Raw genomic sequence first — 21,158 nt, 5'->3', positions numbered from 1 at the left:
TATAAAGAAACAATTGGACATACATAATATATGATGAAGACTTTATTTCACAGTTAATAGTGATTTTTTTAAAGGACCAAGCCCTAAGAAAGAGTAAATCTGATTTAACAGACTTTTGAAAAGCCCTTACAACACACTGTAACAAGAAAAGGGAAATAATTATTTTACTGTGATAATAATAAAAAAAAAAACCTTTACTGAGAAAAATGAGATGAGCTAGGAATCAAGAATATCTGTCCCTTAGTGGGTCAACTGCCACTAAGGAATCAGCTCACCACCAGCTCAGAAGGACGGACGAGGATAGACATCATACCCCTACACACGTTTTAGCCATTTGAGAAAATAAACCCATCTGAATTTCTGGATATCTGCCTGAATTTTCCATGACCTTTACAAATGGAGATACCTAAGCTGTAAATGATGTGGGGTTTTTTTAAGTTCCAGAGAACACTACATTTTGTTTGCCAAAACCCTGGGGTGAGAACTCTAATTTTTTTCTTTTGCAAATAGTCTGATTTGAAATTGCAGGGTTCACTCACGTTTTAAAAATTACTTTCTTCATTTTACCAGTACAGAATTGCAAGCCCATGACAAAATGTATCCTTGACCTGTGAAACCGCTATAAGGCCCATTCCTCTCTGAGCACAGAGGGTTCTGATGAGCGTGAGCCGGTCACAGATTCCAAGTCCCAGATGCCTCACCCGCAGACTGAGCCCAACACAACTCCCGGGCTCCGGCTCCAGGGCAGGCCTCTCACAGGGCTGAGACGGTGGGGGTACCATTCCAGACGACAATGCCCTCACACATAGGTCCGCCAGCACCCCCACCGGCACCCTTGGGACCAAGCCCAGGGTGCAGATCCCCAGGACACACCCTGGCTCCACCTCAGGCAGCACAGCTGGGAGCTGGACACAGCCTTCCAGAAGCTTCTTTTTTTTTTTCTTCTTTGGACAGGTCTAGGTTTAAACTGCTGTGACTGGGGCCAGCCTCCTCAGCTGTCAAACAGCACTGAATGCACAGTTACCCACCAGAGAAGGGACCCATTAAGTCGAGCACCTAGTGAAGATCCCATGCCTCAAAGATATTCAAATTCAGAGCCTCGCTCTTTTTCAGAGCACTTTCACGCCTTCCCACTAACATCAGCCCTGGCAACCTCCTCAGGAAAATCTAGTACAGTCAAGAAATAGGTGTTGGCAAAATAGAAACTGCACATTTTTTCACTCAGGGTTGGCCCAGGTACTGAGAGAAAATAAGAAAAGACAAGACTGTTTCCTCAAAGTCGATGAATCTGGAACATGGATACAAAGAGTGCTTAAAGTCTGAGAGGAAAGACATCAAGAAATGCTACCATACATGCACAGAAGTTTCTCATTCCATCTTCAGTTCTAGGAACGTCACATCTTCTGAAGAAAAATAATGCCCTTTTAACTACAGCCTAGGGATCATCCTTAGGTTTTAGACACATGGGTATGAACAGTCCTTAAACCATTAAAGGCCTATTTACAAAGGAAAAGATGAAAAAAGCCAACTCCACATTGCTTCTCTGAGTAATCTCAGGACCGCAACCTGCCAAGTTTGGGGGGAAAGCCCAAGAAGGAAAATAACAGAAAATAGTATTTAACAGGATACTGCAGGACACAGCCAACTATGGCTGCCCTACTAGAAGGGTGTGGTCATCCAAATGTCCTGTACATTTAGATTTGGGACATTGTACTGGGGAAGGCTCTTTAACGGAGCCTGACAATTAATTTTCTTTCTTTGAGCACAGTCCCAGTGGTGGGACTGCCAACAGCCTATGGGAGGAAGTAACAAAGTGTCCCCCAGATTCAAAATTCACCAGATTCAAAATCTCACCAAGTGAGAGATCCACATGTGGAGAAGTGGTGACAATTTAAAGACAAAATCCAGAGGAAAATATGTGGAACTCCCTGACGAGTTTATCAGTAATGAAAGCATTTAGAAAAGCAAGCTTTCTAAGTGACTTTGGAGACAATTTCATGACTCTGGTTTTTAAAACCAAACCAAACGAACTCTCCACCCCTCAGTGTGCAAGGCATTGCGGGAGACACAGGGGACCACATGGGAGAGGAGCTCTTGCTCTCAAGAAACTTTCAGTTGCATCAGAAAACACCCAAAGAAGAAAAACCTTGAACAACTGACCCTCTACAGCATGATTTTAAGACTGAAAGAAAAAGAGAAGCTAAAGTGGGCTGCATGGGTGGGAAACCTGACAGAAGGGGTCAGACCTAAGCAGAGACCAGGAGAACTGATGAGAAGCAGGAGATGCTACATGAGCAGGGCACAGAGGCTGGAATAAGTCAACCTCATCTGTACGACACAGTAGGACCTGCATCTCTCATTTGCCACTGAAGCCCCAGCTGGTACAGCATCAGCCATACATAAAAGCCTAACCACCATGTGTTAAATGGATGAGCTCCACTAGAAAAAACAATTCAGCTCCCAGTTCTTAGGATTGACCCCCATCTATTACTTGTTAAAAATTACTTCCCTTCCCTTCAAATCCCTAAAACACTTTGCACCATGTTTATATCATCATGTGCTGCTTTGCATTGTGGGCATACAGGCACATGTCCAATTGTCTCTACGAACTAAGGGGGCCAAATTTACCAATCTGTGCAGGGAAGACCCTTCAAGGTGATGGTTAAGAGCACTGGCTTTGGCACAGTAATCAAGACAATTTGGTACTGGCACAAGAACAGACCCACAGACCAGTGGAACAGAACAGAGAGTCCAGATATTAACCCAAACATACACAGTCAATTAATATATGATAAAGGAGCCATGGACATACAATGGGGAAATGATAGCCTCTTCAACAGCTGGTGTTGGCAAAACTGGACAGCTACATATAAGAGAATGAAACTGGATCACTGTCTAACCCCATACACAAAAGTAAATTCGAAATGGATCAAAGACCTGAATGTAAGCCATGAAACCATAAAACTCTTAGAAAAAAACATAGGCAAAAATCTCTTGGACATAAACATGAACAACTTCTTCATGAACATATCTCCCCGGGCAAGGGAAACAAAAGCAAATATGAACAAGTGGGACTATATCATGCTGAAAAGCTTCTGTACAGTAAAGGACACCACCAATAGAACAAAAAGGCATCCTACAGTATGGGAGAATATATTCATAAATGACATCCGATAAGGGGTTGACATCCAAAATATATAAAGAGCTCATGCACCTCAACAAGCAAAAAGCAAATACATCCAATTAAAAAATGGGCACAGAGGCTCTCTTGTCCCCTTATGACGTGAGCCAGGAGCTCTGTTCTCACTTTATTTATAAATAAAAGCCTGTACATTGTTCTCTCTAACAATCAGACTATGACCCAGCTCACCTTGAGGACAGGGCAGGTGATGCAAGTCCACACCCCTAAGTTTTTTTCATGTTCTCGAAAAATCCTCAACTGCCTATAAAACCCCCTGGACAACGCACCACTACAGGTTCTCTTGTCCCCTCCTGGTGTGAGCCAGGAGCTCTATTCTCTCACTTTGTTTCTAAATAAAAGCCTGTACCTTGCTCTCCTTAAAAAAAAAAAAAAAATGGGCACAGGATCTGAACAGACACTTCTCCAAAGAAGAAATTCAGATGGCCAACAGACACATGAAAAGATGCTCCACATCGCTAGTCATCAGAGAAATGCAGATTAAAACCACAATGACATATCACCTCACACCAGTTAGGATGGCCAACATCCAAAAGACAAACAACAATAAATGTTGGCGAGGATGTGGAGAAAGGGGAAACCTCCTACACTGCTGGTGGGAATGTAAATTAGTTCAGCCACTGTGGAAAGCAGTATGGAGGTTCCTCAAAAAACTAAAAATAGAAATGCCATTTGACCCAGGAATTCCACTTCTAGAAATTTACCCTAAGAATGCAGCAGCCCAGTTTGAAAAAGACAGATGCACCCCTATGTTTATCACAGCACTATTCACAATAGCCAATAAATGCAAACAACCTAAGTGTTTATTAGTAGATGAATGGATAAAGATGTGGTACATATACACAATGGAATATTATTCAGCCATAAGAAGAAAACAAATCCTACCATTTGCAACAACATGGATGGAGCGAGAGGGTATTATGCTCAGTGAAATAAGCCAGGTGGAGAAAGACAAGTACCAAATGATTTCACTCATCTGTGGAGTATAAGAACAAAGCAAAAACTGAAGGAACAAAACAGCAACAGACTTACAGAACCCAGGAATGAACTAACAGTTACCAAAAGGAACAGTCCTGGGGAGGATGGATTGGAAAGGAGGGATAAGGGGGGAAAAAAATGGGGGCATTACTATTAGCAGACATAATGTAGGGGTGGGTGGGGGGACACAAAGAGAAGACAAGTAGTGATTCTGTAGCATCTTACTACACTGATGGACAATGACTGTAATGGGGTATGTGGGGGGGATTTGGTGATGGGGGGAGTCTAGTAAACATAATGTTCCTCATGTAATTGTAGATTAATGATACCAAAATAAAATTAATTAATTAATTTTTTTAAAAAGAGCACTGGCTTTCGCTCTAGGCAGGTAATGTAGGTTCAAATCCCAATTCTTCCATACAGTTACTTCTGTGTGACCTAGGCCAAATCACTTAACTTCTCTGGGCCTCAGTTTCCTCATCACTAAAATGGTGGTAACAGTATCTGTTTTATTGGATGCTGTGTGGATTTAATGTGAAAATTCACATAAAACACTGTACTTGCCACAGTGTCTAGCACCTGGTAAGTGCTCGATAAATGTTTGCATTATCATCACCATCATCATCAGTGTAACTGTATGTTACTTTGTGTGTTACAGAAGCCAGCATTCTGTTTAGCATATAGAAGGGGCTCATTTAATACTTACTGAGCAATGCTAGACCTTTTTCACTTCCAGCTTCTGTAACTTCTTAGGCAACAGCCCAGCTCATGTCCCTGAGCCCCAGTTCTGGCAAGGTACTTCTCAGCTTCCATATTGTGTACACCACCCTCCCACTGCAACACTATCACACTGAACTGTAATTACAAGTTTATTTGTCTCCCCAAAAGGTTCCACAGGGACAAACCCGTATTTTACCAACAGTTCCTTAGTGCTTGGCACTAGACTCTCCATCTATAATATCCAATGAGTTTTGTAAAAAACAAAAAACTGTAAAATCAGTCTCACAAATCTCAAAAGTCTTAACTGCAGCCTGCCCAAAGGCAATAAATGAAATTCCCTTTCCAGATGGCTTTGCCCAGACATACCAATTCCAATTTCTAGCACCAGAATGAGTTCAAGTTTCCCTCATTCCTATGGAGAGACGGCTTGAAAGAGGGGCCCAGTTTACTTGGTGTTCAATGAACCCAGGAGTCTTCTGCAGGGTTATTGGTCTACCTAGATAATACCCCACTGGCCAGGCTGAGAGCCCACACAGCAGACCCCAAACTCCAACTTCGGGAGAGCTTGTGAAGGACACCCAGTTCTTAGGACCTTTGGGGTTAAGCAAGCTTTTTGGAGATCCCTGCATCTACCCAGACCACTTCTGCAGTCCCTGGATGAGGTTACACCTAGGTTATATGCATTCAAGAATTCCTACAAGAGAGGACAGCTGCCAGGAACACCAAGGGTAGAAGGAGAGCGACCACAAGCCACTGGATCTGAAGACTCAGAGGCTGAACTGTCCATGTAAACATTAGGACACCACCTGGGAGCCTAGCCAGCCAAGGCAGGTCCTTCCACAGATAGGGGGGAGAGCACCCCCTCACAAACAGAAACTCAAAAAGATGATGAAAATTGCTCAAGGTCTCACAGCTCATAAGTGGCACAACAGGACTTGAACTTCCTTAATCTGATCAAAGCCAGCACTCCTTTTACTCCTTACCCATTCAATACTGAACAAACTTTCATAAGACACGTGGGTGTCGCATCTGAGCCAGGCACTGCCCATGTGTGCGGCCGGCTCTGCCACCATGCAGGAGAGCCCCCACACAGGCCACAGCACAGGGAGCTCCTAACTGGGGTCTTTGCCAGCAAGACCCTGTAGGGGGCGCAGGAGCCCACATGGCACCCAGTCTCTGAATGCGGCTCTCTCACTGACTCAGGGACACAGCCTGGAAGCAGGGCTCAGCAGGAAGAATGCACATCTAGGGAGCAAAGGCGCCCACTGCTCATGGCTCCAAATCCTCTCTGGAGCCAAACACATCCTCAGAGCTTGTTTTACACCTACAGAGTGAATCCCAAAAGCACAGAGATGTAGATACCGTAGCTGAAACAGAAAAACTCTACAAAGGACAGTAGAGATGATGGTGGGACAGTGCCTCCCAATGATCATTGTCATCACCATTAGGGATAAAACGACAACAGGAAGAGCCCTCGCCAAAAAAAATGACAGTAGAACGTTCTTGGGGTGAAAGGGTTTATTAGCGGCTTGTTCTCCCGCCAGTAGGTTGAGCACTAGCATCTCTGCCTCCGCCCAGAGCACTGGGCCGTGCTCTCTATATAGGGCAGTAATAGCTTATTGCCTCTGGGTGTGGAAGCAGTAGCCTAACAACGGGCCAGTTACATCATCAAGTGGTTTAAGTTCAATGAGGATCCCAGCCATAGGAAACACAACATCCCCACAAGTGTGCATGATATAACATTATGAGAAAGGAATATTTTTAAAGGTATAATCTTCATGACATAATAATATCTTCTATTTGTATAAGACCTCACTGTGTATACTTTTATCTTGTTCAGGACTTAAAACAGGTCTGCAATGTAAGCAGGTGTAAACTCAGGTATAATTTTCACCCTTATCAAATAAGGTATTCATGATGCAGAGAGGATAATACCATGATTCCACAGTTCCTAAATAACAGAGCTAGGGCTAAACTCAGATCTCCTGGCTTCTCCTTCCTTCAGAGGTATGCCAGAGTCATCTCTTACTGGCTCCCAAGAGCCTGATTCAAGAATTTTGTAGGTTGTCAAGCCATGGAGAGTTTGAAATTGTTCCAGGTGAGAATATTTACACCACAAAATGAGCAATTGTCACAAATCAGAGCTGGTTTACCAGCACACAACGGATTTCAGGTGTCTCCTTACTTAACTTAATACAGCCACAGAAGGGGGAAGTGTTTTTTTTAGTCAGTGGGTATTTGCTATTCCCACTAACTGGCTTGTACGCAGTATGACTAAGGAGATAGAGCACTGACTTAGGAGTCAGAAGACTTCAATCTCCACCTGCCACTGGGAAATCTTTTTGCCTGAGTCACTGAACCTCTCTGAACCTCCTTTTTTTATCTGTAAAATGAGGGCAATAATTGCTGCCCACAGGGTTATTCTAAGACTCAGAAGAATCATGTAGGTAAAAACATTTCGCAAACTGCGAAACACCACACTTTAAAAATACACAGTACAGTGATGTCACAAAAAATTAAGCATAAAATTACTGTATGGTCCAGCAATTCTACTTCTGGCTATATACCCATAAAAACTGAAAGCAGAGAATCAAAGAGATATGTGTGCACCCATGTTCATATGGCATTAGTCACAACAGCCACAAGGTGCAAGTACCTCCAAGTGTCCATCGACAGATGAATGGCTAAACACAACATGGTCTAGTCATACAGTGGAATATAATTCTTCCTTCAAGAGGAAGGAGAAAAAAGAAAAGGATATTCTGACACATGCTACTGTGTGGAAAAACCTCAAAGACATTATCTTAAGGAAGCCAGTCCCAAAAAGACAATCTTTTATGATTCCACAGCACATTCACAGGCATAGAAAATAGAATGGTGGCTGCCAGGGCCTTGAGGCCAGGGGAATGGGGAACTAGTGTTTCATGAGGACAGACTTTCAGCTTGGGAAGATGACAAGGCTCTAGAGTTGGATGGTGGTGATGGTACATACCAATCAGAATGTACTTAATACCACTGAACTGGTTAATTTAAGATAGTAACTGTTACGTTAGGGACTTTTTACCACAATTTAAAAAACACAAATATGAAGTCTTGTTATTATATCCCAGTTGTAGAAGAAGCCAAACATAGTTTTGTTTCAGTTTTATCAGTACTAGGACCACCAACTCCATTTGTACAGACCATGTTCACACAGGCAGAAGGACCCAGGCCCTCTTTTACATAACACCAGATACAGACTGTCCTTGACTTTTAAACATGGTCTACTCCAAAAGTTCATTTCAGCTTGTTGTTTTTATTCAGGCATATTCTCTCAAAGAGGCAAAAATTTAAATCGCACTTAGCACCTGCTCAGGCCTAGAGAAACCACGGAGTCCCGACATGGCTGAATTAGAGAGCTAACCGTCCTGGGGGGCAGTGAGGCACAGCAGAGGCACGCAATGTCTTCTGTCCTGGGCGCAGGGTGGTCACCGTTGAGGTCAGTCGGCCTGGAGTCCTTCTCCTCATGTCAGCCCTCAAATGCCCATTTGAGCCACCTCAGGTCCCCCAAAGTTCCAAGACCACAATTACCTATTTTCCCCTGTCTGTCATTCAGATGCTAATTCTTTGCAGTGAAGCCATTGGACACAAAGTACTTTCTTTAAAATCACTTACATGAAAAATGCTGGTCCTCAACCTATTTCAAGGTTTTCCTATCTCCTGGTGTTTTAAGGCAAATCTCAAGCACCATTTTTATCAAGATTAAAGAAGTATCACCCCTGTCTGGGAAGATCCCTGGGGACAGGGAGCCTGACCCTGCTTGGGACGTCCACTGCCGGCATCCCGCCACCAAACCATCCCTTCTGCCCCTCCCAGGTTCTCTCGTCTTTCCACCCATGAGTTGTCTACAGCTACAAAGGTTTTTGAGTGTTTTGGTTTTGCGTTTTTCTACACAATGCTGTGGATCTTTGTAGAGGAGAACAGAGCCGGGTGAGGGGGCAGAAAAGAGGGTCACCTGAAAATCAGACTCTAGGTTTTACTGAATACCATTAATGGCATTCAGGCATAGGATTCCCTTTATGGCAGCAAATACAATTTGGTATAAAAGCTATTTCAGTGATGAGTGTCACGGTCACTAAAGACCAAGAGAGGTCCTCTCAAGGTAGAAACATCGACTACTTGCAGTTTGGGAGCCTTCTCTTCCACTGCCCACCCTGCTATAAAGGTCCCGGTAAGTTGTGACCCCAGACCTTGTTTGGCCATCAAAAGGGCCAACATGGAGAAATTAAGACAAGGGATAGGGCCCAACTCGGGCATCAGCATCCCAACAGTTGTTCCTACAGCCTGTGACCCAGGAAATTAAGCTTTTGAGGTCTTCTCCCACACCCTATCCAACAATCCCTATAAGGATATTTTTACATAAATTGTCAAACATGTCTATGTGGTATACATACACCTGCTGCCATTTTAAACTGCCCCAACATTCACATCAACTTAGTACCTACAGATTTTCAACTATCACACTGCTTGATATTTTATAATATTGCAGATAAGTTACACAGTCCTCAAATCAAAACTCTACTTTCAACAGGAAATAAAGGGGAAACACTGAAGCAATTCTCAGAAAGGAGAAGCATGTCTAAGCTGAAGTAGGGCCAGAGCAGCACAAGACCTGTGCATTGTGTGAGAAGGCAGAGCCTCCAGTCATAAGGGACTCTCGCACAAGCTGATACAGATAGGGACACGTTAAAAAGACAACTACCACCAGCTCAGGGTATAGGGAGAGGCTCAGGGAGACAAGGCTGCTGAAACCACCAGGGGAAGGGAGGAACCTGTGACACAGAACCACCAGGTCACTCCAGCACCAGGAGCTGGCCAGGGATGTTTCAGGCTGAGTCTCTCGGTTCATGCCAGCACTATGTGAACTGACCGCCTCCTGCGAGGAGCCTGTGTTCTGGAGCAATGGACCCGCCAAATTTGCACAGGTGGCCTCTGAGGAGCTGAGGTCTAGTCCCACAGGTTCTAGTGGGAGAGAACTCACATTTCCTGAGAAGACATTCACAGGCTGTGCATCCTATTAAGAATTTCCACATGCCCTTGTTTAATCCTTACTACAGCCTGAGATTAGGGTACTAGTCGTATCCTGTCCTACAGATGAGAACATGAGGCTGAAAATGGCAAAATAATTTCCCCAAGGCCATACAGTTAGGAAGCAGAGGACCAGGATGTGTGCTCATGTTCACATGGCCTCAGAGCCTACTGTCTTAGCTGCTCACCACTGTGCTGGGCAGTACAACCAGCAATAGTTCTTCCACAGCCAATGGATGACTTACTGATTGTTTCTTAAGTCAACATTGAGGGGATGTGAAATATGCACCATTCTGTGTATTTGCGACAAGAGTTTCCAAAAATCAACTTCCAACAGATGCCGACTTGTTCTTCCCCATGGTACTGGCCCTGAATATCCACAGGTAGTCAACCTCAACGACAGTTGCTCAAGGCAACTCGAACTGATGACAGTTACTATTTACTCAATCCTAACTATGTGCCAGGCACCTCATATAAGTCATTGCATCCTTATGAGAATCCCATGAAGCAGCAACTTCCAACTCCGTCTTCACTCAGATTAAGGCACCTCTCCAGAGGCAAACAATTATGAATGGTTGTGCTGGAACCATCTTTCCATTTTGGTCTGTGGTCTCAGCAAATATATTCTCTGAAAGGCTTCCCCTCGTGTTTTGGTGTTAACCAAGAGACAGAATCCCTGTTTCTGAATCTTGCTGAAATACCAAGAAAAACAGCACAAGACACAAAGCTGATCGCTGGAGACATGGAATGAACTTGGCCCGTGGAGTCCATTTGGAGAAGACCCTTGATCTGAGTGGAGCCTGAATAAATCCATACACTGCATAATGAAAGTTTGTTTAAAAAAAAATCAAGGGGGATTGAACAGAAAAGTAGCCCAAGGAGAAAGTGCTCGCCTGTACCAAAGAAGTCAAAGCAGTGAGAGACCAACAGGAACTGAGAAAGAGGATCGTGATGGCCTCTTTCCCCAGGCCCCCACATCCTTTGCATTAGCTACAAACACAGTGGTTTGACTGTCTTGAGTCAGAAAGACCTCGGAGTCAGCTGAGTAGGGTGGCAGGCCTCCTGTTGGCCACCATGAGAGTTCCTTCTTCTATTAAATAAATGTGTCCCAGGCTCCCGGGTTCCTGCGAAACCTGGTACAGATGGGAGGCATGAGGTCCGAGGGTCAAAAGTTGACCGACAATGTGACAATCCCCCTCTGGACATGCCTAAACCCTCCTCTCAGAGAGGACAGGAGGAAGAGAGGGATTCATGGGGATTTAAGGAGATTTGTTTGGGGAAAGGAAAGATTAAAGGGATTTACAGAGAACCAGACAAAGAAAAACTCAAGAAATTAACCCCTCAAATCCTCCCCCTGAGAGGACACAACTACTCACCTGCCAAACCTAATTACTGTGCATCCACTGGCCCAAGTCTGAACCAGAAATCTGCACTAGAGACACAGTCCTCATCAGTCCCTATGGGACTGAGGTCTACCCCAAAGTGCACTTCCCAAAGTCCCACTCTACTAATTAATCAGGACACTAGAGTTTATCTTTTTTTCAGCCAAGAGAAACATGTGGATTTGCCTCTCCAAATATAAACATCCTATCAGAGGAAGGAGGAGCAGGAGTGCTCATGTTTATTACGTTTCACAGTTTAAAGCTGAAGCTTCAAACTCCCCAATCAGGTGGGAGAGTTAGAAGTTACAGGCCCACCCTTCACAGCGATTTAGCTCTTCCTATCGGTAATTCCAAAGACAAACTCAGCATTTTCACAAGCAGGTCTTCCAGCTGCTAAAATGTCCAGCCTGTTATGACTTTCTCTCTAGGACAGAGGAGGGAATAATTCAAAAGCCCTTTCCAAGCCTGTAAGGAAGGAGATTCACCTTCAAATGCAGAGTCTCTCACGAAAGAGTCCAGAAGCCCACAGGACATGAGCCAACCCGTTATTTAAACTGTCTCCAAAAGCTTGCCAGAGCATGGATGGCCCTGCCGTGCCAACGGAGCAGGTGCTCAGAAAATCCTAAGAAAAACTGACCCAAACCACCAAATCCCACCATTCTTCCAACCCAAAATCCTCAGAGCGCCTCAGACCCACATTCAATCTGACAACAATTCTTAATCAACTCTCCCTTCCAAAATGACCCCAAATCCAATCCCTCTCAGCCCCTCCGGAGCCATGCCCACTCTCTCACCTGCATCTCTGCACTGGCCTGTCTTCTTCCTGCTCCTGCCCTGGCACTCACCTTGCACTCTGCACACAGCAACAAAGCCATGTTGGACACACCGAGTCAGACCAAGGGACTCCTCTGTTCACAACCTGCCAGGGTTCTCCACTTCTCTTCAGGCAAAGGTGAAGTCTTCACTATGGCCTGCAAGGCCCCCATGAGCTCTGACCTCCATCTTGCCTCCATCTTCCTTGCCCCACACCTGTCTCACCTGGCTCCCCACCTACTTACTCCCTTGACCATTCAGTTCCAGCCACACTGGCCTCCCTGAACCCCAGCTCACACCCACCTCAGGCCTCTTACGAATTTATATCATGCCTCAAAACAGGGGTCTGAGAGAAGCAAACTAACAAATACTGCAGCTGGGATGCCCTCCGTAGAAATAGGTAGCTCCAACCCCTGTTTTCCTCTGGGTAATATTTTTTCATATGCTTCTCCCAGACTCTAAAATTCTGAGGATGAATCCCAGAATATAAGTTGACCATTAAGCAACATGGGTTTTAACTGCACTGGCCTACTTACATGTGGATTTTTTTCAATAAATATATTGGAAAAGTTTTTTGATTTGTGATCATTTGAAAAGACATTTTCTTTTCTCTATATTACTTTATTGTAAGAACACAGTATATAATACATATAACATAGAAAATGTGTGTTAATTGGCTGTTTATGCTATCAGTAAGGCTTCTGGTCAACAGTAGGCTACCACTAACTTTTGAGAGAGTCAAAGTTATACATCAATTTTCAACGGTGTGGGGAGTCAGCACCCCAATCCCCACATTGGTTAGGGGTCAGCTGTAATATTAAATCACCCAAACATGCAAACCCCCTCAAGTAGCTTTGTGTCCCTGCCCTGCCATACATGCATACATTCCAAAAAAGAACAGCTGAGTCTGCTTTCCACCTAATCTTCCAGATAAATCACTCATCTGTGTCCTCAATAGGTGAATTTATTGGGCAATTTTGGAGTAAGGGGTGTCAGTTTGATCCTAGTGGGAAAACACAATGCTCGTCCCACAGAAATTTCTGTTTATCCTCTTCCTAAAGCGGCGCCCAGCAGATACTCATTTAAGGCAAAGAGAACACACTGTTGCTACTGACATTAAATGGAGTTAAGACCCCTGTCCTAAGCTATTTCACTTTGCTATGAGCATGGGCATAAAAATGTCCCTCCAAACAGCAATGAGCCTCACAGAGGAAGCTCCTGAAGAACAGCAACCAGCACCTTCCTTGTCCAGGTGAGCCATAAACTCTAAGGGTTGTAAGATCTTGTCTTCCCCTCCTTCCTGATTTTAGAGATGAGGAAGCTGAGACAGGGAGATGTGGTAGACAAATAGCCAAGCAGTCCACAGGCCACATAACCCATTAGTAGCTGAATCAGACCTGCAACCTAGGCTCAAATCCTCCACAATGTCCAGTCCAGTCCCCTACAAGCAGCAACTACTTCACATCAAATGATCAGTCCATAAGAAAACCATGTATCCATGCCCTGCAGAGATGAAGATAGGTTTTCTAGGACATGCCAATTCCTATACACCAGGGGAAATGAGGGAGATTGGAAGAACCATGCTGTTTCATGCCGAGTATTAAGGCCACCTCTGTTCAGTTGCCTTTCACAGCTAGTGACTTACATGAGTCTCGGGTACTTCCTGGACACCATACCAAAGCTTTCTTCTTTCCATCTGTATACTTACTTCCCCAACTGGCGTATTTTCCTTTTCTTGTTTCTGAAGTAGTTGAAGTGTCTACAGGAGAGATGGCCTGAATGTCTTCAGCAAATACACCGACAGAAATGTTTACCACTCCTTATTTGCTGTTACACAACATTTATTTGCTCTCATAGTGTGCCAAGGATCTGAAAACATGTCGTTGATTAATAAATAGTAATTAAGCCTTACCACCTTTCTCAGAGACAGGGTTGGGAGCTGGGATTCCCTTTCAAAGGAAGCTCACTGGGATCCACAGGCTCAGAGTTCTTCCTGAAGCCGGCCCAAGCCACAAACCCAGGTCCTTCCCCTGTGCAGTCTTGTCTCCCTCCACCTTATTTCCCTCCCTCTTGGGCCGGCCTTCACTCACACTGGGCCCTGTCCCCCAGCAAAATATCTGACCCAACAACCAGCTGGCTTGACCCTTTAGCTTCCACAGTGTTCTTTTCTGCACAGAAAGGTACCTGGACCAGGCAGCCAGATATCAGATCACCAAGTCTGGCAAAGTGAATACTCCTTAGGACTTCACCATACTTGATTTTAAAAGCACTTTCACACTGTAAGTTGACAGTCTGCCTTCTAGGATCTTGAGGGCATATGGTGAAGGTATAACAAAATGACAGCACCTGCAGAGTACCTTGGAAATGAATTACAATCCTAATTGTTAATCATGACTTATGCTAGGTTTCATTATAAACAAGGCAAGAGGCTGAACAGACTGGAAGTAACCTCCCTCTTTAGACTCAGACCAAGGTCGCTGGACTTGGCCCACGGTGAAACAGACGCCCTGAACTTCAGACCACTTCTAGAAAGTACAAGGAGACAAAACAGTGTTGATAATCCAATTGAGATGTTACATATTTAGATGACAGGTTACCTCACAATTAGGTTTTCTTTACATTAATATTCAAATTAGCTTTCCAAATACTAAAGGTAAATCGAATTACTATTAAACATTTGCTGTTACATAATCCACAAAGTGGCTCCAACCCCTCCTTCCCACGGATAATCATGAGTTGTTCTGTCTTGATTCAAGTATCTGCTCAACCACTTAGTAATTAGTCATCTTTGGCAGGTCACATCTCTCTGTTGCCTCAGTTTTCCTATCTACCAATTGGGGATAACAGTAATTACCTACCTCATAAGGTTATTATGAGAGTAAAATGAATTAAAATATGGAAGGCACTTAAAATAATACCTGAATTTATTTATTCATGTATAAAGTCATCTATGATAACTACCACTACTAAGTCATTGAGTAAAAAAACACTTTCCACCATTTTTTCACTTTTCTAGAACCCCTGCCAGCACCTCGGGACCTCAGTGGGGGGTTTCTTTTCAAAGAATTGTTTCCAAGGCAGAAGGCAAAGCATGAGGACCCCCAACAGAAACCCACAGCCAAGTTCATGGGAACATAGCCAGAGTCCAAGAGGTTGTTCTACAAGAGCTCTACCACCTCTCTGGCACCAGAAGGCAATCCCCAGCCTTTTCAGAGGTGGAAAGCACCGCAGTCATCCCCAAGGAGCGCCTGCTACAGCAGAAGCCACTCAATCAAGCCACAGCTCACTGAGCTTCAGGAGCCTGGCCACTGCAGAGGTGCGGCTGCCAGTTCTCACGGGGAGCAGGAGTCAGTTAGGGGAGACTGCATCCATCTGCCTGGAGGTTGCAGGCAGAGGAACCCCTGCAAGGGCCTCAGGTGGGGATGTGCTCTCTGCAAGGCACAAATTCTCACATGATGAGACTCCTCTTTCCCCAGTCACCTCATCTGCAGTCACACAACCCATCTCAGAATGACAAGCAGGGCATGCTTCTGGTTTGTCTATAACTTGAGCATCTCAGCGTCACATCCCCACACTCACACCCAAATAAGCCTCAATGGCAATTTTCAAAAGTTTGGACCAAAACTCAACCTTAACTAGACATGCTGAGAGGCAACCCCCACACCCTTCTTGATTAAAAGGCTAAGCCCTTTCTGTTTTCATCCCAACAAAGACAGAAAGTCTATACCCATAGGTGCCCTCTCGGAAGCTCAGCACAACAGCGGGAAGACCCTGTTCTTGCCCTTGGCAAGTCTGCCTCTCTGGGCATCATGCCCGGCTGGGAATACTACCTGCACAACTTCACTCAGCGGAACCCATTGAAGATATGGAGGTGGGGGTGAGGGAAAATGAATGAACAACTGCAGTGAACCCTGAGCACGGGGCAGAAGACAATCACGGTTTGAAAATGTAGCTGTGGGAAAACAAACCAACCACAAAAATGAGTTAAGGGGGGAAAAGGAAGGCAGGAAAGGGAAAGCCTACTGATTTATCTTACCAAACACCTCCTCTGCCTCTTCCCCGCCTAATCAACACCTCCAGGAACCCCTGAAAAATGTTTAGTTCATATAGCACATATGTGTGTGCGTGTGTGTGAATATACCTACTGACAGATACGGATCAACAACAGACATGAGGGGAGAAAATAACTTAAACTTCAGACTCATCCAGCAGTGCCTGGTTCTCTTTCACTATCAGCCTCCCTATTCTGAGCGCTCCAAAACAAAACAAACAAAAACCAACTCATGGGCAGAAAGCGAACCGCAGCTGAACTGAGCAGCACATGCCTGGAGCATTCATGCCATCGACTTCTGATTATTTCTGCTTTCTTGAGACGCAGCCGCCAGCATCACACTAAATACAGCCCTGAAGAGAAACCGCCTGTACAGACACTCACAGACCCTCCTCCCTTGGAGACTTACACCCTCGCGTGTGCGGCTGAGCCTCAGCGAAACAGACTTATGCTCAGGTAAGGCTCTGCCCACATGTGACCCTGAACACTGCGAAATCCTTCCCCTCCATAATCGCGTAGCCATCCAAAGTCTTGCCTATACCTCCTACGCGCAGATACCAATTCTTAAGAATACATGACGGAAAAGCAGAAATGAGGATGCCCGAACCCGGTTTTCTCGGGACCACTTCTCTCATCCACACGGTGCGCCCATACACATGGTGAGTAAACGCACACAGCCAGTAAACAGAAATATCCACCATGCTCAGCCCCCAGTCACGCGTGGGGAGAAAGAAGTCGAGAGGGCGGCGGTGTCAGGGGAAGTGGACTTCCACTTCCCGCCGGCGACTGTGCCCCCAGAGCTCCCCCGCCCGGGAGCGATGCCCACCCGCGTCCGGGGGCGCAGAACCACACGCCGGGAGCACGGGGGGCTCCACAGAGCCGAGAACCAGACAATGAGGTCGCAGCGAGCCCCGGATTCTGGCCGCGGTGACGGCGGCAGCGGCGGCAGGAGCCGCCTAGGCACCCGCGGCCGCGGCCACCTCCACCCTCTTGTCCCCGGCCCCCACTTACGTTCCGAGGGTCTCCTTGAACTCGAAAATTTTCTTGATGTCTTCAGCTTGCTTTTTCCAGGAGGAGCTGCTCTCGCCGTTCTCCCGGGCCATGGCCGACGAGGGCGGGGGGCAACGAGCTGAGCGGCAGGGGCGCGTGAGGTCGACGGGGCGCGCTGGGCACGGGGCGCGGGCGGCGGCGAGTCCCGGAGAGCAGGCGGCGATGCTCGGCCCCGGCGCCGGCGGAGACTTTGGGCTGCGGCAGAGCTTCCTCTTCGGCAGTTTCCTCTTTCACTCTCGCCGCCACTGCAGTCGCTCGCTGCCTAGCTTTTCTTTCTGCTGGTCTCGGGCACAGACTTCCTGCCGCCACCGCTGCCAGCCTCACTTTCTGCTACTTTCTTGCCTCCCCAGCTGCCGCCTCTCCGCCCGCCCAGCTCCCTCCCCTCCCGCTCCTCCTCCTCCTCCTCCTCCTCCCCCCCCCCACGCGGGCTCCCCGCCCTCCGCGTGCGCCCCGGCCGCCTCTCCACCTCCCGTGCTGCTGCCTTCGGGGATGTCCTGCTCTCGGGAGCGCCGTGCCCCCGACGCGGGGGCGCCGCTTTCGGCCGCCCGGCCCCGCTCCCCGCCGCCGCGCGCGCCCTGGAGCCGGGCGAGGGCAGGTGCGGAGGACGCGGGCAGGTGTGGAGCGTCGGGCGCTCGGGAGGCACGTAGCCTCTTGGCTGAGTTATTAATTCTGCAAAGTCAAGTCTGGGGGCGTGAGGGCTTTCCTCCCAGGCGGCGGGAGGGGGCGCCTCTGCGTTGCGCTTGGCAGGAGCGGGGGCGCCTTCCCCGCGCTCCCGGGACAGAGGCCCCTCACGTCCCCGCACCGCGCCGCACGGCCGGGGGCTGGTTGGTATGGCGACGGGAGGCGGCAGCGAGGCTGCAGGCGGAGGTGGGCGTTGACTCGGCCACGCGGCGCCGGCCACCGTTGCGCTCCCCGCGCCGGTTGGTTCCTCCCGACTCGGCGACTGGAGCTAATTCGCATTGCACCAAAATCGGCGCTCGCGTCAAACTAGCGGGGGAGGGGGGCCTCGGGGCTGAAGACGCGCAGGACGTGCCAGGCGTTGCCTCGCGTTCCCTTTGGGAGCTGAGCTCGGGGTGACTGGGCGGCCGGGCGGCCGGTGGATTCGGGCAGAGCCCGGGCCAGCTTCGCTCCTGCTCCGCCCCACCTGGTGTCTCCCTCTCTCCCCGGCGGAAACCCAGGGACTTGCTGGAAAGTGGACGTCGGCCCCCCCACATCCTTCTCGAAAGGAGAGCTGCCCCCACTTAGCCTCACCCGCGGCGGGCTTGGCGTGCGCAGGGTCCAGCTTATACCTGGAAACATCCTTTACCACGGGCTGGAGAAACGAGCCCGGCGTCGCCCCTGCCGCCCATTCCAGAGTGCACTTCGCCCACCCCTCTCCATGTCCACCTATCAGAGGGATCTATATCTTGTTCTGAAAAATTGTAGTTTTATTTGTATCAAAACTATCGCACCCTTAGGGCCCCTGAGTTGAATAAACAGTCCTCTCTTGATTGGTGACACCTGTCCCATTTTCCCAGGACTGTTCCAATCTCACAGTTAAAGGGGGAAAAATATATATTCTACTTCCTGAAAAGGAAACTTCATTCTGGCTTTTTCTTTGTCCCTCTGACAAGCTGGTTGCAGGCCCAGCCCACTGCTCTCAGGAAGCAGTCTGGACCCCGTGCCCGCCCCCAACCCTTTCCCTGATCCTAAAGAGATCAGGAGATAACTGGGCTTGGGCTTCGCCCCACCCCTGCCTGCTGGTTTCCGTCTTTCAGGGCTGTTGGCTTAAGGCTCTCCTGGCTGAGGAAAGCAGATAGGGGGTTACTTGGCTAAATGCATAGGCTAAATGACAATCCAAGATAGATTACTTACGGAAACTCAAGTTTCCATCTAAGTTTCACTTAAGTGAAAGGCAAATAGCACCCCCTTCTAGAAGATGTGTCTGAAGCGTTGTAATACCTTTTATTTGTGTCAAAGTTTAGGTAATATGAAGGGTAGGTACCAGGCAGAACTAAGATCCAGTTGACAGGCTCCCATGTCCCAGCCTAAGCTGCTCTTTTCTCCGGCTTTCCTTCCTCCCACTCCTTCTCTTCCTTATCCAGTTCTTAACTCTCCCTCTATTTCATCCTTGCTCCTTTACTAAGGATCAGCCTCCAGAGCTCACAAAAACAATTCTTGCTCAGCTTTTGTCCCTGTAACTAAAAACGTCCTCATGTACACTCTCTCCTCTTCCTTATCGAAGGGAAGCAGTTTTCCATGAACAGCAAAGAAGGGAAAGCAGGCAGAAAGTTGCCCCTGGCTCTCTAGTTGTGGCTTTACCTACCAACCTATGAGGTCCATGAGGGCAAGGAACATGTTGCCTTTTGCATCACTGTATCCCAGCACCTAGCATGGTAACATACACAGAGTAACTGGTGGATGAATGGATGTTGAATGGATAAAGAACTGAGATAGAATTAAGACAGCTATTTGGTATTTGTTGTACTGGTAGAAATGCTACAAGGAGTTTTCTTTCTCTTCCAAACATTGCAATGATGTTCATTCAGCACTATCAAGTTATCCTCAGCTGGACTAGGTCCTAGAGAAAACACTCAAATGTTTAATGGGGAGTTTAAGAGGTCAGACCCAAAGGAATAGACGCCATGGCCCAAAGAAGGAAGTGGAAATGCCAAAGACAAATTTAGTCTGGATTTAGTATAGTTACTTTTCCCTTATTAGACACCATGTAAAATAAAAAAAGATCTTGATTTTGATCCTGGAAGCTGCAATAGAAAGCAAAGCCCACTATTCCTGAGGAATGGCAAAGCCTTACCCTGTACACTGACTAATTCTTTTTACTTGAGGGCCGTCACTTGGACTGTTCTCTAGTAACTGACCATTTTTCCAGCCTTCCGTGATTTTCTAGAGGAACAGATAAGAAGTCTTGATTGGTGACACCTGTCCCATTTTCCCAGGACTGTTCCAATCTCACAGTTAAAGGGGAAAAAATATGTATTCTACTTCCTGAAAAGGAAACTTCATTCTGACTTTTTCTTTCTCCTGATGCAGGCCCACTGCTCTCAGGAAGCAGTCTGGACCCCGTGCCCACCCCCAACCCTTTCCCTGTGTGGAAGAGCTGCCAGGCTCTTACTTCATTCCACCCTACCTCCACACAGTCAATCAGTTATTGCCTATCAGTTAAAAGCTGTCTGTTCCCCAACAATTCCACTCCAAAAAGCTCTGCCAGATACTCTGGATTACTTAAGTTTAGGTCCCAAACCTTTGTATTTCCTTAAGGCCTTTATTAAAGTTTTCATTAAAGAGATCAAACAAGAAATACTTTCAACAACTCATCATTAAAGAGTTACTAATAGTATGCTCATCAAACTCTTCTCTGGTGAACCCTCCTGCCAATAGATCAGGTTTGTGTGGCCTAGGTCTGAAACTGGGCAGATGGTGTGAGGGAAATAAACACAACCTAAAACAAGTGCATAGGTTACATTTGAAGTTTTCTAAATTACCTTTAACACCTAAAGTGATAAGCCAGGGAGGCAAGCTGGAGTGGTGGAAGGAACTAGAAATCCAGGAAACCAGGCTCAAGTTCCAGATAACCAAGTTTGTAAAACAGTTTGCCTACCCAAGCCTGTAAAGCACAGGTTGTAGAAGGGAGCATGGTACAGAATGATTTTCAGGACTTATAAATTAGTGATATTTTCATATGATGAAAAGCTTATCAAGAATATTATTAATCTTTGAAAACTTAAGAGCTCTTTGATCTGAAAATATTGATCAAAAATATTTTATTAGTTGATCTCATATAGATACACTATGAAAATTTTGTTTAAATCTCAATAAGTAATATTACAGGAAAAAAATGTTTCCTTCTTGAAGGTTGGGTTCCATCCTCTCCTTCAAAGGGATTGTTTTAGAACACTTT

The 21,158-nt window shown here is 46.5% G+C and overlaps 1 protein-coding gene across 11 annotated transcripts in view; it reads right to left on the bottom strand.

Annotated features, from left to right (window-relative positions):
• Window positions 1-21,158, bottom strand: part of CAMK1D (calcium/calmodulin dependent protein kinase ID) — a 433,891-nt gene that overhangs the window by 394,229 nt on the left and 18,504 nt on the right. For 2 of the 11 annotated variants that reach the window (XM_073229303.1, XM_073229302.1), the window contains exon 1: window positions 17,222-17,618. The exons of 6 other annotated variants lie outside the window; for them this stretch is intronic. Coding sequence is in view for 3 of the 5 variants with exons in the window: in XM_073229298.1 (XP_073085399.1) it covers window positions 17,222-17,313 (92 nt within the window). In the remaining 2 variants the exon portion in view is untranslated. Of the gene's footprint in view, window positions 1-17,221; window positions 17,619-21,158 lie in introns of those variants that run through there. 3 more of the 11 variants (XM_073229298.1, XM_073229304.1, XM_037001648.2) reach the window with 2 other exon arrangements.

Source organism: Manis javanica, chromosome 2, assembly GCF_040802235.1.
Source record: "Manis javanica isolate MJ-LG chromosome 2, MJ_LKY, whole genome shotgun sequence".
Classification (NCBI taxonomy): domain Eukaryota; kingdom Metazoa; phylum Chordata; class Mammalia; order Pholidota; family Manidae; genus Manis; species Manis javanica.
Note: the sequence above shows the minus strand (reverse complement) of the source record. Positions and strands in the feature narration are given on the sequence as shown.